The sequence below is a fragment of the Lactuca sativa genome, chromosome 4 (genome assembly GCF_002870075.4).
Source record: "Lactuca sativa cultivar Salinas chromosome 4, Lsat_Salinas_v11, whole genome shotgun sequence".
Lineage (NCBI taxonomy): Eukaryota > Viridiplantae > Streptophyta > Magnoliopsida > Asterales > Asteraceae > Lactuca > Lactuca sativa.
The window spans coordinates 130445329-130464178 of record NC_056626.2 but is presented as its reverse complement, the minus strand read 5'-3'; the positions used below and the strand labels follow the sequence as shown (position 1 = coordinate 130464178).

At 35.3% G+C, this 18850-nt stretch overlaps 2 protein-coding genes across 3 annotated transcripts; both read left to right on the top strand.

Annotated features, from left to right (window-relative positions):
• Nucleotides 1–6878: 6878 nt before the first annotated feature.
• LOC111907025 (DEAD-box ATP-dependent RNA helicase 20) lies at nt 6879–11631 on the top strand. 2 transcript variants are annotated; one of them, XM_023902816.3, is made up of 10 exons: nt 6879–7089; nt 7224–7879; nt 7976–8155; nt 8263–8424; nt 8510–8664; nt 8772–8864; nt 9258–9343; nt 9450–9676; nt 11110–11337; nt 11443–11631. In XM_023902816.3, the coding sequence occupies exons 1-10, from the start codon at nt 7034–7036 to the stop codon at nt 11544–11546; spliced, it is 1947 nt and encodes a 648-aa protein (XP_023758584.1). In that variant the 5' UTR covers nt 6879–7033; the 3' UTR covers nt 11547–11631. The 2 variants fall into 2 exon arrangements, 1 of the variants encoding a protein (XP_023758584.1); XR_008231706.1 differs by lacking the exon at nt 11443–11631 and having other exon boundaries at nt 9450–11029; nt 11110–11168.
• Nucleotides 11632–12533: 902 nt separating this feature from the next.
• Nucleotides 12534–13453, top strand: LOC111907024 (60S ribosomal protein L27a-3). Its single transcript, XM_023902815.3, has 2 exons — nt 12534–12690; nt 12857–13453. The coding sequence occupies exon 2, from the start codon at nt 12863–12865 to the stop codon at nt 13301–13303; it is 441 nt and encodes a 146-aa protein (XP_023758583.1). The 5' UTR covers nt 12534–12690; nt 12857–12862; the 3' UTR covers nt 13304–13453.
• Nucleotides 13454–18850: the final 5397 nt, after the last annotated feature.

Genomic DNA, 18850 nt, shown 5'->3' with positions numbered 1-18850 from the left:
GAGAGATTTCTCATTCAGAGAGAGATTTGGGAGAGATTTCACATACTTAGAGAGATTTGGGAGAGATTTGACATTTTTGGAGAGATTTCTCATACAAGGAGAGATTTGGGAGAGATTTCACATACTTAGAGAGATTTGGGAGAGATTTGACATTCTTGGAGAGATTTCTCATTCAGAGAGATATTTGGGAGAGATTTCACATACTTAGAGAGATTTGGGAGAGATTTGACATTCTTCGAGAGATTTCTCATACAAAGAGAGATTTGGGAGAGATTTCACATACTTAGAGAGATTTGGGAGAGATTTGACATTCTTGGAGAGATTTCTCATACAAAGAGAGATTTGGGAGAGATTTCACATACTTAGAGAGATTTGGGAGAGATTTCTGATAAGAAGAGATGGAGTGAACACGATTGAGAGAGGTTTCATTGGTGACCTTTTTGAGTGTTCGGCTTCGCAATGCAGGGTCCGTAATCCCCGTTAAGCCTTGTTTAAGGATCTTGCATACTCCCGATGAGTATGCAACATTGTTTTATCGGTTTGGCTCGCCACGTACCACAGTTTTAGGTTAAGGAGATCTAGATGTACGCACTTTTCAATTTATGATTTCTCATTAGAATAGAGAGTTGTTTAGAAATTACATAACGTAAACTCTAATACTCACGGCAAATTGAGTTGACCGGTTTGACTTGTTGACTTTAGTTGACTTTGACTTGACCGAAAATTGACGGTTGTCACAGATTTGGTTTGACTTATGTGTCGGGCCCGGTCAGGACTGAATTCATGTGTTCAATTAAGTTCCATGTCAAATAAATCAGAGATCGAGAAACAAACTGCTGGACAATAAGTATGACTATGTTCCATATAATTGTTCGCACGATATTTAGAATGGAGGACTGTATGATCCCTTATCTAAAGGACAGGTTATTGATAAGATCAAGAGTTTTGGAACCTGAAGTCATACTTGCATTTGTAGTTATTAGACTTATCCAAAGTAGGAGATTGTTAGATTAGTGTCTAAGTCCATAACTATATTTGGTATGTACTTGAGCCAGTTATGCATGGTCCTTTTAGGTTGCCTTTACCAAAGCAACTTGACTGGATGAATTATAGAGAAAGAGGTTATTATGGTTTATTAATATATTATAAGAACAATATATTAAAGGAGAAATCATATTTATTTAATTAACATTGGCCAATAATTAATTAAGAATTAAATTTATGGTCAAAAGAGGTTAATTGAATTAAGGGGAATGAACTTGTAATTATGTGATAGTTGCAAAGTTGGGTAAGGAAACCCTAGAGTATAGGGTGGACGAATTCTAAGTATAAGGCCTTAGGAATTCGTCCAAGGGGGGCCTAGAATTATCCTTGGGCTGCTTGGTGGCTAAGTAACCAGATAAGGATAATCACTAAAACCCTAATTCCCACACCTATATAAGGACCCCTTGGGCATGAGATTTCGGCTACATTGAAACCCTAAAAGTCTTGGAGCCGATTTTTCCCTCTCCACTCTCTCTCTTGCTTCATCCAATTTGCTTGTGGTGTTTGTGATTCATTAGAGGCACACCATTTGGGGTGCTAAGGTTCTCAAAGTTTCAAGATCTACAATCAACAATCAAGGTATTCGTCTAACTTGTTTATTTGGTATTCAATTAGTTTGTTGTATGCTAGATTAGGGTTTTCAAGCTTTGGATAAATTTGCATGTACAATAGAGAAACCTAGATCCAAAGCTTTAGGGTTTTGTATGTGCATATAGGATGTTCTTTTGCTCAAAACCCATCATTTAGTACTTAATTTTTTTTGCACATTTAGTCATTGATATTTTTTGTTGCAAAATAAGTCATCGTTGTTTTTGTTTACATTCAATACTTATGACTGATTTCTCACGTCATCTGACGTGAGACAATCATTAATGAGGTGTTTGGGTTGTTGATGCTTATGTCCATTACGACCTCGTCTGCTTGGTTTCTTAGGTCTTGTGGTTTAGCTTATGTCTTATGTTTTGAACATCGTAATTTCTTCATATGATCTCGGATTTTAACGATCATTATATCTATGTGTTCGTATTTGAGTCTACTACAATTTTCGTTAAGATTACTCTCGTTAAAATGTAATATATTTTTACTTACGATTTTATAAAAAAACGTTCATACATACATTTATGAAGATCGTAAGTATGGATTTATAAATGTTTTTTTTTTTTTTTTATAAAATCGTAAGTAAAAATATATTACTTTTTAATGAGAGTAATCTTAACGAAAGTTGTAATAGAATAAAATACGAATGTGTGGATATAAAGATCGTTAAAATCCGAGATCGTATGAAGAAATTACGACATTCTGAACAAAAGACCTAAGCCAAACCACAAGATCTAAGCAGCCAAGTAGCCCAAGTCGCGATAAACACAAACATCAACAACCCCAAAAACCTCATTAATGATTACCCCACGTACGATGATGTGAGAAAATCCTAAAGATATCAGTCATAAGTATTAAATATGTACAAAACAACAAAAACTTATTTTGCAATAAAGAAAATATTATAGACTAAATATGCAGGAAAATATTAAGGACTAAATGTGTACAAAGTGAGAAATATATTATCATTTTAAGTCATTTTTCTCGGCTTATGTGGAGTAACCAATCATAAAGACTAAATGTGTACAATTTAACAAGTTAAAAGGGTAAGTGTAGACGAAAAAAAAACTTAGAACCAAATACATACAAATCGAAAAATATATTACATTTTAAAGTCATTAGACTAAAGGGAGTGATAATACTTCTAACACCTTCACACGTCAACTTTTTGATTGCCACTTCATTTTCCTCAATTTAGCACCTAATCTTAGCATTTGGTAGGGAGTGGTAATACTCGCAACACATTTTTTTTTTCTAATTTAATTAAATTACTTTATTTTAATACACAAACACTTTTTATGCACAAATATTAAACAAATTTTATTTTCTTAAACCAGAATCAATTAATATAATATAAATTATATTTTTTAAAATACAAACAATTCATATAATATAAATCGAAACCGTCTTTTCTTGAATATCTTTTCGAGTATATTTCTTTTTGTTTCCTCTCTTCCAAATCCGTTATCCCACTTTGGAGTTGCAATATCGAAAGAAATATAACATCTGTTAATGTAAAAATGCACAATTTTAGCACATAATGAACATATTTTAATCATTCATTTTTCAGAACTTGAGATAGAAACGAAAATGATTAGTTTTGAAATGCCACTCACCATAAAAGTCTTTGATGGTTGCTCTCCATTCTTGAACACACATGGTAGTTTTCCTATCAGCAGATGTCTGTTTTCCCATCAAGATTTGTAAGTTTAATGCAAGGGCAAATCTTTGGTTCTTTCTCAACAAAATTGCCATCACATTCCTATATCCATATGAGCTCTTAGGTCAATACTTGTGGTGTGTGGATATGGTCAACACCGCGTGGTCTCTTTGTAGATATATAACAATAAATTAGTAGGATTAACAGAAATTTGTACATGTTTGTGAAATCATGTCATTCATTTAACACCAAAATGCTTCATGAAATCAGACAATACAATGCCACTTTACTTGACACCATAGTGCTTCATGAATTTGTGAAAGCATGTCCACTTAACCCCGTAGTGTTCACCATCCTTATTTTCATCAACTGAATCCATGCATGAACTAAATTACTCACTGATCACAACCTCATCAAAAGCTAATCTTTCCAGTTTAAATTCCTTAAAGTGTTGATTGTCTATGTGTTTATATCTTGATTCCAATTTATTCATGAAATTGGAAAGATCAGACTGAATTCCCTAAATTACAAAGATAAAACATGTGATTACTTTTAGAGTCGTACGTAGGTGGCCTTAAGGATCCTTATATTTCATTAAGAAATTGAAAACTGAATCTTAATTAATATTCGTTGAGCAAACCCTAGATACTCCCTTATTTCCTTGTTCCAATTTGAGGCGTCAAGGACAATTTAACCAGCTCAACTTTATTGACAGACAAAATAAAAATAAAAAAAAACACACCCACCTGATAATGCCATTACACACAAGAAAATAAATCTAAACAACAATGTTCAATTAAATTGTGAAAAAGAATATCACTAAAAGAACCGCAGGCGAAGCACAACCAAATGGAGCGAAAAGAGTAGGCAAAAGAATCACTAATAGGCTACAAAGTGACCCGCAACGACGATGGGAGTTGTAGAGCTTCATCCTGCTGCTGTAGAAAGCCCAGAAAGCGGTGGTGCTGTAAATCAAAAACAAGAAGAAGATGAAGAAGAGGCGAACCCTTTGAGTATGGGGGTAAAAACCAAAACCTCAAATCATAAGCGGTGGTGCTGTAAATCAAGAACAAGAAGAGATGATGAAAAAGAAGAAGAGACGAACGCTTTTGAATTTTGGGGCAAAAACCAGAACCTCAAATCATAAAGTGGAATTCAGTCACAAAATTAAGAATCAATCTACAACAAACCTCCCTCCCTCTATCTCTCTTTAATTCCTGGGCGAGATGTTCTTAGCGAGACTCTTAGGCTTGAGGGAGTGGCCTCGCCACCCCTCTTGCCAACAGCCTTGTCAAGAGACGCTACACCACTCCTCAATATTCGCTATGAAGCTCGTTAGCAGGAGTTCGCCAAGGGTCCAACGAGAGGAGAGAAAAAGAAATGGAACAATATGATTGACAAATGGGTTTGTCTCCATGAAATTGAAATTACAGGTTAAAGAAAAAGAGAAATATTATCAATTTGTTCGTCAGGTAGCAAAGGAGGAAGATGACACAAATTTCACAATTCGGCAGTTTTGGTCCATCAATTTTAGCCTTATGACATATTCAACCCCAACTTATAATATTTTTTACAACATAAATTTTTAGAATTGGCACAAAACCCCCTGCAAAATTTTATTGTAACTTTTTAAATTTAGTATGAAATGTTGTATTTTAAAAAATATAATTTATTTGATATTAATTGTTTGTAGTTTAAAAAAATTATTAAGAAAATATAATTTAATTAATTTTGAAAAAAAAAATTGGTGTTATTTTATTATTAACATCCAATCCCATGCTAATAAGAAAAACGAGCGATTGCTAGTCAGCAGTGAAGGCAACCAAGGGAGAGGAATCATTACTTTGGTCTCTATTTGTCGCTACACAACGAATATTTAGTCTTAAGCCTCAATAAAACTACTAATTCTTACTGTTCATATAGTATGATATGAATATACCAGACAAAAAAAAAATAATAAATAAAGTGACAAGACTTTAGAAGCCATATTACTCCCTCCCTTTAGCCTTAACATAACTCGGAGGTGAGTTTTTTACCAGGAGGGTGTTTTTGAAAAAAATAATTACCCAATAGGTATAGTTTTCAACATATTTACCAAAAGGGGTGATTTAGCCATTTAATTAAAAAAAAAAAAACCTAAAACTCTCTTACCTAACGATGTTGCAAAACGGGATGGTACTGACGGAACGCGCGTCATCTTTGGCCGCACCTCCATCTACGACCACTGCTCCAGCCGGCCACTCCACCTCCGGCCACACCATACGGAGGTGATGCCGACACTCCACCTTCGGCCATAGGGTTGAATTTCTGATTTTAGGTTCGATTTTTTACTTTTCAGGTTCGATTTTTGAAGTTTATATATATATATTCTAACTTAATTAGGTTTATTGAATACGAATTTTGGAACTTTCATCTTCAATCCATCTGAATACGAGTTTCTGATTATAACGGATTTCTGAATACGAAATTTCTGATCGGGTTAGTTACTTAATCTTTAACTTTGTTTTTTTGCTTGGATCATGAGAATGTGCTTTTGAATGGCCTTCTGGAGTTGAAGAACTGCCTTGGAACACTTCTTATTGCTAAATTTTGCATTGTTTTTTGCCAAAATTTACATCGCTTTTTTTATGCTAAAATTGTGTCATGAGAATGCGCCTTCCATACAAAAAGAAAATCAAACTAGGGTTGTTTGAATTTTAGTTTGGTTCATGTATTGTTGAATTAGTTTCACAGCTAAGGATTTGGATGAGTAGTGGAAATACTCCGGAGTTGTGTTTTTTGTTTTGGCGAGTCTGCTGATAGCAAAAGAAGAAGAAGATGGAATCACTTTGATTCAATGGTTGTAGGGATTTTTTATGGATCACAGTGGTCTTTGATGCCTACAATCACTATTGAAATCTTTAGGGGTGAAGCATATGGGAACTAACATTATTGTTGCAGGTAATCCTGTTGGATCATATATATTTTATGTATGAGTGATTGGAATGTCTTGAGGTCATATGATGATTGCATTATAGTATTGTACAAGAGTTTTGAGTGTTTGTACAATTGTTTATAGATTTGTATCAAGTCCAAAATATGTATAAAATGTATGAGTTTTATGATTTATAGTAAAAAGAATGTAATAAAAAAAACATGTCACTATTTGTTTTTTGTTTCTGGAAATGAACTTTTTAGATAAACAATCTATTTGTTGTAACTTGATATATATTCTGATAAAAGAAATGGTAAAATAGTGGTTATAATGACAAAAAGACATGGTAGAATGGTGGTTATAATAATATAAAACGAGACTTAAAAGACAAGAATATTGGTGTTTGTAAAAATATTTGATAATCAATAATAACAAAATGTTTTTAAAAAGTTTAAAAAATATATGTATTAAAATAAAACAGTAAAAACTGAATAATTAAAAAATATAAAATTTTAAAAATATACCCATTTTAATAAATATTTTTGAAACTATACCTATTTGATAAATAAACTTTTAAAAAACACCATTTAAGTCAAAAACTCACTCGGAGGTGGTGCAGCGAGTTGTTAGGCCTCCCTTAGCCCAATATAGTTTGTTAAAAAAACTTACCAATGCCAGGTGGCGACAAAATATCTGAGGAGGAAAATATCGTTCCCTGTCCTTCTCTTTTTTCCTTCTTTCAGATCAGCCAAACCCTCGAGCACTTTTCAAAACCCTAACCCTGAATCTGAAACTATCATCGATTTCAACCAACCGTGATGAATCGTTACGACGACAGAATTGTGGACGCCGGTTCTTACCATCAGCGTCGGAGGTACCTTATAAACCTACTTTTTTCGTTCATATCTTTAATATTCGAAGCCAATACGTATCTATTTGTTTCATAGTTGTTTTTTTGTCAGTAATTTTGATTGAATGATTCATTTTTTGATATGTTTAATGCGTCAGTGATTTTATGGGATTACCGCCTACGGCGGGACCCCCTGCGGTAGGTGCTGCTCCAAACTACGTCCGCGGTGGACCGGCTCCATTCAGAGGTCCTCCAGCACCACCACCGTCTTTTGTCGGCGGTGGAAGAGCTGCTGGAAGTGGATACCCTCCTTTTGAACCTGGTGTTAGGGGAGGTTTTAATATTGGCGCAGGTGGGGGTGGAAGGGGAGGGAGAGGGTTCGGCTCTGGGAGAGATGGTGGTGGAAGAATGAGCAATGGAGGCTTTGATGGTGGTAGAGACAGAGGAGGTAGAGGTTTTAATTCAAGTCGCGGTGGCAGCAGAGTTGGTAGAGGTTTTGACAGAGGATATCAGGGCGGTGGGCGTGAGGGAGGGAGAGGTGGGCGAGGTGGAGGGAGGAGCTTTGATGGTGGTCGTGGTGGTGGTAGAGGAGGAAGAGGAAGTGGCTCTAAAGGGGACTTGGATAGTATAGCTTTACCAAAGCAAGATTTTGGCAACTTGGTACCATTTGAGAAGAACTTCTACATCGAATTTCCTTCTGTAAGGGACATGACTGATCAAGAGGTGGCAGTTTACCGTGGTCGGAGGGAGATTACTGTTGAAGGACATGATGTCCCAAAGCCAATCCGGATGTTTCATGAGGCAGGTTTTCCTGGTAATGAGTCTATACCCTAAGAAAATTGCTCATCTTTTCTCCTATCTCTGCTATCTCAAACTCTTATCAGTCAATTAATGGTTTTTCATTCTGTAGGTTACTGTCTAGATGTTATTTCCAGACTGGGATTTGTTGAGCCAACACCAATTCAGGCCCAAGGATGGCCTATGGCTTTAAAGGGAAGAGATCTAATTGGGATTGCAGAGACTGGCTCTGGCAAGACTTTGTCATATTTGCTGCCTGCTGTAGTCCATGTTTCTGCACAACCTCCATTGGGTTAGTAACTTACTATATACTTTTAATTTGTCTTTGTGAGATTCCATTCTTCTAATTTATCATGTTACTTTTCTTTTTTTTAATCTGTCTGTATTTCCCAAAATTAGTTCATGGAGATGGTCCCATTGTATTAGTATTGGCTCCTACTCGAGAATTGGCTGTACAAATCCAACAAGAAGCTGGTAAATTTGCTTCACATTCTAATATAAGAAGCACTTGCATATATGGTGGTGCCCCTAAGGGTCCACAGATTCGTGATCTTCAAAGAGGTACTCCAATTGCCAATTTATATGAAACCATATTCTTTTATGGAAGTAAAGATGAATTTACAAGCCTATGTGATCTTTATTTCAGGGGTTGAAATTGTCATTGGCACACCTGGTCGGTTGATAGATATGCTAGAAGCTCGTCAAACAAACTTGAAAAGAGTGACTTACCTTGTTTTGGATGAAGCTGATCGTATGTTAGATATGGGATTTGAGCCTCAAATCAGAAAAATCATTGCCCAAGTGTGTTGCACTTCTCATATGATTTTTTTCCCCTTAACTGCAGCTTTAAATGTCCACTATAATCAAGTATCTTATGCTAAGTTTTTGGAGGTGCTTAATTTTGACAGATCAGACCAGATAGACAAACTCTCTATTGGAGTGCAACATGGCCTAAAGAGGTCGAGAGTTTGGCAAGACAGTTCTTACGCAATCCATATAAGGTTACTATTTACTTTTACCTTATTACTTTATACTCGGGGGGTTTTTCTTTTGTCCCCTTTAAGCAATTTATGAGTAAAATGGCTGAATGGGTAATGATGTCTGTGTATGCCTCTATTCTAGACAGAATAAACTGTTTGAAAATGAGACTAAATGAAAATCTTTAACAATGCTCATCGGTTATAATGTGAGAGGAGTTTGGAGGAAAAAGAAGAAAGTAAGGTAAACTATTGGTGTGTTCATACATTAAACAAGGATTTGAGGCTTAACAAATTAAGTGATTCTGTCCTGATTAAGTAAAAAAGAAACATATTAAATGCTTAACCCATTAAGTAAAAGAGAAGCATACTTTTAAATTGCTTAACTGATCCTGTTATAAACATGGAACTCTTTAGGTGATCATCGGATCCCCTGTTCTGAAAGCCAATCAGGCAATAAAACAGGTTATTGAAGTTGTAACAGACATGGAGAAGTACAGCAGGTATAAATAAATAAAAAAAATTACTACTTTTTAGTTTTTACATAAAAGAAAAGAGTCTCCCTTTTCTGGGTAATTGAAGTTTTATTGACAAATGACACTGACACAGACTTATTGGAGTTCTGAAAGAAATGATGGATGGAAGCAGAATCCTAATATTTGTAGAAACAAAAAAAGGATGTGATCAAGTGACAAGACAACTTAGAATGGATGGATGGCCTGCATTATCCATCCATGGTGATAAAAGCCAAAGTGAAAGGGATTGGGTGTTGGCTGAGTTTAAAAGTGGAAGGAGTCTTATAATGACAGCCACTGATGTTGCTGCACGTGGTCTTGGTAGGATGAAATTGTTTTTAGGTCATTAAACTTATGGGAATGGGAGTCGCCGGCTGCTGTCTACTTTTACCTGACAAAATAATTTGTGGTTTGGGTGCCAAAGGGGAAGGGAGTCACTAATTCCCACAAATACTCACAGGAACATCATCTATACTATACAGGAGGAGCCTGCATCTGCATCATTTCCACTTCTCTTTTTCAGCATCTCATTTCCAGTATGGATATGCTAATCCTTTATAAAGAATTAGGAAAAAACTTGCATCTCATCCCATGATACCCTAGGAAGCTTGGATTTTCTAAGGTTAACTGAAATATGGTTCACTTAGGTTTAGGTTTTTTAAAACTTTGAGGTTAAGCCAAACATGAACACCCTTAGGATTCTTTGGTATAAATTATAATCCAACAAAACATAGATGTTAAGAACTACTAACTATGAATAGCAACATACTTTATTCTTTTTACCAATTTTTTACCCATAATAGCAACATTCCTTTATTTCTTTAATCTTCACTAATAATAGCAATGTGCTGCTATTTGGGGTTAGATGTTGCTACTATAGGTAAAAAGTATAAACAAAAGGCTAAAATGGGTAGAAAAAACGTAAGTATGGGTAAAAAAATAGAGTATGTTGTCTAAATTGGTAAAAGAGTAAAGTATGTTGCTATTTTTTTGTAAATTATCCTATACATTATTACTTTTGTTTTATGTCATGCATTCATGCTGCTGTTGACACTGAAGTCATAGTTTGACAAAGTGTCATGTAGTTGCTGCATTATTATTATTATTATTATTATAATCTTTTTGTTGTTAAGGGGGTGTTTGGATGTGCTTCTAGTTCTAAAGCTGATGTCGATTTCATAGTCAAATTTAGCTGATTGAGGTAAATGTGTACTTGATTTAAGCAATTGATTGTGAATTGCAATAATCACTTTGCAGGCACACATCTAAACATAAACACCCCTCTTTATATGTCTGAAAAATTAATTTGAGTAGCAACCTTAAGTTCATTCTGTTCTACACAGAATTGGACTCTCCTTATTAAGGGCTGAAATGTAAGAATTAAAACGTACTTGTACTTCCATTTCTTTTTTCATTACAACATAGTGAACTTATAATTTTTATTTACTACAAGGGATTGTAAAAATCTAGCCAACATAGCATTGTACTTGTTAAAGTAGAATGCTGTAATAGGTAGAGTAGAAATAGTAGTGATTTTTAGATATTTGATCGCCTCGCGGCCCATCCACGGTTATGAGGTGACAGCCCGGTTGACTCAGAGAAACAAATGGTTGGAATTGGAATTGGAATTGGATTATGAGCTTTGAAAGAAAAGCAGGGAATGAGTGGGATAAGGTTGCCATTTTATTCCAATTCCAAATGTAAAGAATTAATTTTAAATTTAATCTGTTGTTATATTGAATTGAAAACCGTAGATGTGAAGGACATAAAATGCGTGATCAATTATGATTTCCCATCAAGCCTCGAAGACTACGTTCATAGGATAGGACGTACTGGGCGTGCAGGAGCTAAAGGAATTGCTGTTACTTTTTTCACACATTCAAATGCAAAACACGCAAGAGAGCTTGTTAAGATTCTTCAAGAAGCTGGTCAAGCTGTTCCTCTTGCATTGTCTTCTTTGACCCGGTCAACCGGTGGTGGAGGTAACTCAATTTTCTTAACTTAACTTTTGAATGTTTTATTTAATTAATATTTATTTTTATGATAAAAAAATGATGGATTGTTGTGTTTTGTTTTAATTAAAATAGGTTCTGGTGGGAACTTTAGATCAAGGGGTCGAGGTGGGTATGGCAACCGAGGTATGATGTCGGGATCCAACACGGTTCCTATTGGTGGGAAAGGGCATTGGTAGAGTAGGAACACTTACTTAACTTATTGTAGGATATTTTTCTAAGACTACAACTTGTTATGGATATTTTTTCTGTTGTTCCACAGAATGTGATTGTAGCACATTTTTTTTTTTTTTTTTTTTTTTTTTTTAAAGTTACTAGGAGTATTTCACATGTAGGTGGTATGTTTCTCTTTGGATGCCAATCTATTCCTTTTTATTTTGTCATAAAATAATTTTAATGTTTTCGGTTGACTGTAAACTACTTTCAAGCATATGATAATGCTTTTATTACTATAGACATTGTCCAGTGATGTACTGATTTTTTTTTTTATTTTTTTATTTTTTTATTTATCATGTAAGTTGGAAAAATAAATTGTCTATTTAGTATATTAATGAAACATAAAACATATTCATCTGTGACACAAAATTAATGAAAGTTAGAAACATGTTTTTGTATTTGTCAAGCTGTTGTGCAAATATAGAAATGTGGTAAGTCGTGTGGAACGAACAAAACATTCCGTGTTAATGTCACCTCGTTTTTTTGTCATATATCAACATGGTCGCCTGGTTGACTTTGCGAGAAGCCATGCTAGCGAAAAATAGAGGAAAAGCCCAAAAATCAGATTAATTTATAAAAAAAAATGAAATATAAAGAAAAGTATCAGACATATTAGGCCAATCCCAATTTCCAATGGACCTCTAAACCATTTTAGATGTCATTTATATTGCAACCAACCTTCTGTTATATCATTTTTGTGTAGATGAACAATGTCCTCTACATATAGAGGTCAACCAACACCAAAAACCACTTTACGATCTAATTGGCCTTTTAAATTTTTTGAAATTATTATAATTATTATATTTCAATTACATTGAAATATATTTTTAATATGTGGTTGGACCGTTGGAGTTTGAATTATAATTTATATAAAATTTCAACAAAAATATATAAATTTTTATTGTTATGATTGGAATTGGTCTTATTAGTCTACTTTAGGCCCACAACCCAAATTAGATCGGAAGTTCGGCACTAGCCATAAGCCCACGAAGAGATATCAATTGATTCTTTCATAGGCTATAAATCGAGTTAGGGTTCTATTTATGTAGCTGAGATACTCTGCCCTAGCGTCGTCGCTGCCGCCTGTAGCCGGAGTTTTCCTTTCAGGTATTCATAGTTGTCTACTGTTCTTTTCATCAGCTATCCAATTATGATTCTGTAGCTGTTATGCGTATCAAATTCTCAGAATAGTTAATTTTATGTTAGAACTCAATGCATTCGTATACATTTAATCGTCTTCATTGTTGATTTGAAATCCCTTTGGGTACTTTAGGGTAGAATGACGACCAGACTCAGGAAGAACCGCAAGAAGCGGGGTCACGTGAGTGCCGGACATGGTCGTATCGGAAAACACAGGAAGCATCCAGGAGGTAGGGGTAACGCCGGAGGAATGCACCACCACCGTATCCTCTTCGACAAATATCATCCAGGTTACTTCGGTAAAGTCGGAATGAGGTACTTCCACAAGCTTCGAAACAAGTTCTATTGCCCCATCGTCAACGTGGACAAGCTCTGGTCCATGGTTCCTCAGGACGTGCGAGAGAATGCCTCCGCCGACAAGATCCCTGTAGTCGATGTAACACAGCACGGATTCTTCAAGGTTTTAGGGAAAGGTATGGTGCCTCCGTCACATCCGATGGTTGTTAAGGCGAAGCTTATATCAAAGACAGCGGAGAAGAAGATTAAAGAGGCTGGTGGTGCTGTTTTGCTTACTGCTTAGGTTTGTTTTCGGTTACTGTATCTTCTTTTTCTTATAATTACATGCATCCTTTTTTAGGCTGTTTTGTTCTTTTGAACATGAATTTTGTTTCTATATGAGTTATTTTCGGAATACAATAGACTCATTCTATAAAGACATCATCTTTGGTTATCCGCTTATCCTAGTTTAGGTTTTCTGTTTTAATGGGATGCTAGACAACTGTGGTTGTGTTAAGCATTAGTCGATATGCGTTAATCATTTGATTATTTCATTTTTCTATGTCTAATGGACGACCAATAGAAAATCATACAGTATGCTTATTATGTTTGATTAAATTTGAAAATTTTGATTAAATTTGAAAAATGTTAGCATTTAATACTAACAGTATGCTAACATTTTTCAAATTTAATCATTTTAAGCATACTTTCAATTGTCCAAACACTACATATGCATTATTCAGATAAATGTAAATCGACCAAATATACCATAATGCAAGATGTTCCGGCCGACAATCATCACCACTTTTCACAATAACCTAAAAGTAAAAGAAAATAAGCAAAAATATAAGCAATACAGATTGCTAAATAAATTCATAATTCAGGAAGGTAATCAGATGTAAAACTTACAGAGCACAAATCCCAACCAGAAAGTTTGCCATATATTTTTTCATATACAGAAGCTTGGCGTATTATTTTTTTCTTGATTTATGGGAAGACATTTTGAGTTTTAGAAGAAGTTTGTAAAAATTTGGTATTTTATAATGGTAAAAATGGTGAAAGTTTGGCATGTATTTATAGTGGTAGTTAAAGAAAAAAAGAAAAAAGGTTTGGAATAAGTCCAAAGGCTACAAGCTTCGATCCATCACTTTTTTTGAACGAAAATAGTGTCGTTGGCTTATTGCTGCCAGCGAAAAAACAACTCAAGGGGCGGTGTTTGATCGACGACAATTCCCCCACCACACCATGTAGTCTTGTAAGTTTTTATGCAATAAGTACAAATAGATAAATCTATGTATGTTAGTTGTAATTAATGTTTTGAGCCCAAATGATTAGAAAAATGTCAAATCAACCAACAAAAATTAACCCAAAAATTTTTCTTACTTTAATGCGAAATCAAACAATAAAAACATACAAAATGGTAACACAAGAATACATAGTTTAATGCTACTTAAGCAAACAAAAGTCATAATCTAATTTTTCATGAGTTTATTTACCATATTTGTCTTTGTTTAAAACTTATGTGATATCTATATAAACAATTATAAAAAAATGTTAAATGCTATACCATTGCCCTTGAAGATGGTGTCGAAGTTGTTTATTATTGAATTTATTGATTTTCTTACCAAGTATTGGGTGCATATCAAAGCATCAACTATTGCTGACAAATTAGTTTGATCATGTTAGGTAGTGCAACGGATAACTAGCAAAACTATAAGCATATAAAACACAATATTATGTGGTTCGGTCAAGGTGACATGCGTCTACGGACAGAAGGATAATATTATTTATTTCAGAGCTTTCAAACAGAGGTTACAAATACGATCACACAGAGATTTGCCTATCACTTAGAATTCAAGAGACAAAATGACCTAGCATGCATCCCTATTTATACTTTAGGGATCAAACTTAAAACCTTAATGGGTCAAGCCCATTGACCCATGAATGGAGACAACCAATCATATTCTCCATGCAACATCTTCTGGAACATTATTGAGCACCATAGATGACTTCATAACATACTTGGCTCATAAGGACCAAGATGGTCCAACTTGCACCATGATGGCACAACAAGCGTATGGATGACGCAACAGGCTTCAAGTATGGCACAAGAACATCAAGATTGGAGCAACAACACCACCTTGGCGCAATAGGAACGTACATGGCACAACAAGGCCATACATGACACAAGAGATTTGTATCGCCAAATGCCTAATAACAAAAGAATTACAAATTGCAACGACATAAATTATAAGCAAACTATGAAAATCTAAAAAAAATTAGTTACTTTTTGGGAGAGTTAAAAGCACATCAAATGGCTCGGAAGATTAGATGAGGATGGAGAAATTGTTTAGGATCTACTTGGAAAGATTCGACAATGGAATATTCTCAAGAAGAAATTCGTTAAAAAGTCGTTGAGGGTGATGATGACAACAATTTTTTCAACGATTTACTTAACCCTGGAGGTAGCAACTCAGATATAACGAGGTAAGAATAAATGAGTCGAGCTACTCGTGAATAGGGGTGCAAACGGGTCAAGCTACTCGCGAGCTACTCGGGATCGACTCGTTAAAAACTCAATTTGAAACCGACTTTAAACAATTACATTTTGCTCATCCATTGGTTCGTAAAATAACACATTTATTGTAAAAATATTCTATTTATATGTAATGTTTTATATATAATATTTATACATATTAGTAAAAACTAAAAGGAATCTGACTCTTTACGGCGGGCAAGAGAGATGAAAGTACATAATCTTGAATATTCGATCAACTTCCATAACACAGGTATTAGACGGAGCCAACTCAGGTAATAGGCAGAGTAGTAGCATGAGCACAACATGCATACATTCCCATGTAATAGCTTGAAAATTCAGATAAAAATTCACTTAATATTCAAAAATCACAATGATATTTGTTTTTCCAAAATGTCATTACATAAACTTATCTCCATAAGATCAGAGTATCTAAAACAAGAAATGCGGAATACTGGAGAGTGACTGCTGCGCCATCAAGCCAAACCCTTGCCCTTAGATCCTAAAGTACCTAAAACACCCAACAAACTGTAAGCAAAAGCTTAGTGAGCTCCCCAAAATACATAAACATATAACCACATAATGCCATGCAACATACATATAGGATTGCCATGGACTCCCTCCATGGTCTTCACCCGGAATGCCATGGGCTACCCCTATGGTCTTACATCTGTAACACCCGTAGACCCGGGCTAGTCAATTTAGAGACGATAAACATCAAAAATTACTTTTTGATTGAAGATTATTTAGAAGGAGAAATCTTAACTAAGTTGTAGAATATGTCACAAGGATTCCGTACATATAAAGAACGCCAAAATCCGAGTTATAACGAAGAAGTTATGACCTGTCGAAGTTTCGCGACAGAACCGACACGACACAGCGTGACGTAAATAGTGAATTTACGTTAGAGCGATATTTAGACTTAGCGATCTAAATGAAAGTCGTAGAATATGTTAAACCGAGAGCGTGCATAAAAAGAACGTCTAAATCTGACTTCGTATGAGGAAGTTATGATTTTTTGAAGTTTCAGCATTAGTAGTATGCAGCCCGAAACTCGAGATTGAGGTCGAGTGATATTTAGCCAAAACTTTCTAAATGAGAATTGAAGATATCATCAATAGTAGTCCAACGATAAAAAGACAGACCAAAACGGAGTTCAGATGAAGGAGTTATGAATTTCGAACGGAGTTTTCCTGTCCCGGCCTACTAAAAATAATATATTAATAATATATTAAAATTAAAGTCAAAATTAGCCAATGGAGTATAAACGAGAGTTGTAGAGCATAATCTCACCTACGCCTGGATATAAGGAACGTCGAAAACGGAGTTCGTATGCGAAAGTTATGAATTTCTGAAGTTCGGGGCGCGAAACCCCAAAACTGTCAGAGTTCACGACGTGAATACAGTGTTCACGACGTGAACTCAGTATTTATGACTTCTGGAGCCTGACAGCCGCAAGTGGCGATGATGCACCTGATGACTATTGAATTCACGACGTGAGAACTTAAAATTCACGACGTGAGAGCTGAAAAATGACCCTATAAATAGAAATCGAGGGTCAGCCAATTTTGGTTGCTCTATCTCTTCTCTCCCACTCCCAATACCCTCTCTAAGCCCTATTTTAACCCCACCTGAAGCGCCGATATCATCCCAAGACCCGAAGCCTGAAGATCCCGAGAAGAAAAGAGTTTCCGAGTTGAAACTCTGCCTGCGAGAAGCCCGGTGTATGAAGATCTTCCAGATCTACCGAAGAATACTACTTTTACAAGCCGTAGTGATGTCCGATCATCTTCTGATCAAGTGAGTGTGTGGTTACTTTCTTCCAACACATAAATATTAAGTATTTGCTATGAAATACGTGTTATGTGTTTATATATAAAGTTGTTTATATGTGTGAGTGTATAGTCACTTTCACCTTACACATAGATATGAAGTATTTTATAAAATACGTGCTATGTGTATATATATTGTTGTTTATATGTGTAAGTATATAGTTACTTTCTTCTAACACATAAATATGAAGTATTTGCTATAAAATACGTGCTATGTGTTTATATGCTGTTGTTTATTTGAGATGAATTTGGAATGGATGTTTTATATAGTTTTTAAATGAGTTAAACTGTATATGTATTTTATATCTACAAATATGTTGGGTAGAACATGGGTAGATGAAATAGTTGGTGTGTGAGGAAAGATTAGTTTGGGGATGAGAAAAAGGATGATATATATCATGAGATGAGGGTGACAGGTGATAAATGAGTGAAACCTTTACCCAAACGATGGCCCCCCGTCATTCAGCAGAGTAGGGATGACAACCACAGACTATTCTAGACAGTCATGTGGAACACTAGCAAGCTCGCAACTTGTAGGTGTTGTGGACTTGATGTTCACCGGTGTACTCTAAAAACCCATTGATATGTATTGCTAGAGGATGTCTCGGAACCAATACTGTCAATAAACGAGATAAACCCTGACGACTATAGAGTTAGCGCTTGGTAACTACAGATATAGTGTTTGTTGAGAAAACCCTGGAAACGATGGATTTCATGCTGATTCCTTAGGATAATCCTTAGGAATAAATGAACGAGGAATAGTTGATTCTTAGGGTAATCTTTAAGAAACAAAGAAGATAACGAGGATGGGTAATTGGGTTGATTATTTGATGATTAATTATAATAATTATATTATTGTGGGTTGAAAACCCTATATGCTCACCAGGATCCCAAGCCTGACCCACTCAGTTTTCTTTGCATTACAGGTGATGGCCCAAGAGTATAAGTTGGTGGACTTGACGAGAGATTTTGGATTATAGATCAGTAGTTATAAATAACTGTTGTAAGGTCTATTTTATATTGTTTATGCTTTTGGTCTGTATCGGAACATGACATCCCGAGGTTTTATTATTTAATGAAAATACATTCTCTTGAGAAACGTTTTGATAAATTTTATCATATTTTGTTTTGGGAACAAATTCCGCAACTCTTTTAATCAAAGGATTACTCAGATTTTATAAAACAAAGCAGAAACAAATCGGTCTTTTCTGGCCGTGAAATTGGGGATGTCATAGTTAGTATCAGAGTCAGGGCACGGGTCGATGTGTTCGACGAGGACGTCGAACCCTATAATGGGGGGTGAAAGTTGGTTAGATCTGATCCCATATCGGCTGGGAAGGAGAACTAAGCATTCCTTATAAGGGGTGTGGATACCTTCCCTATCACAATGCGTTTTAAAGCCGTGAGGGTAGCAGATCCCATAAGAACTCTGCAGTTAAGCGTGCTCGGGCGGGAGTAGTACCAGGATGGGTGACCCCCTGGG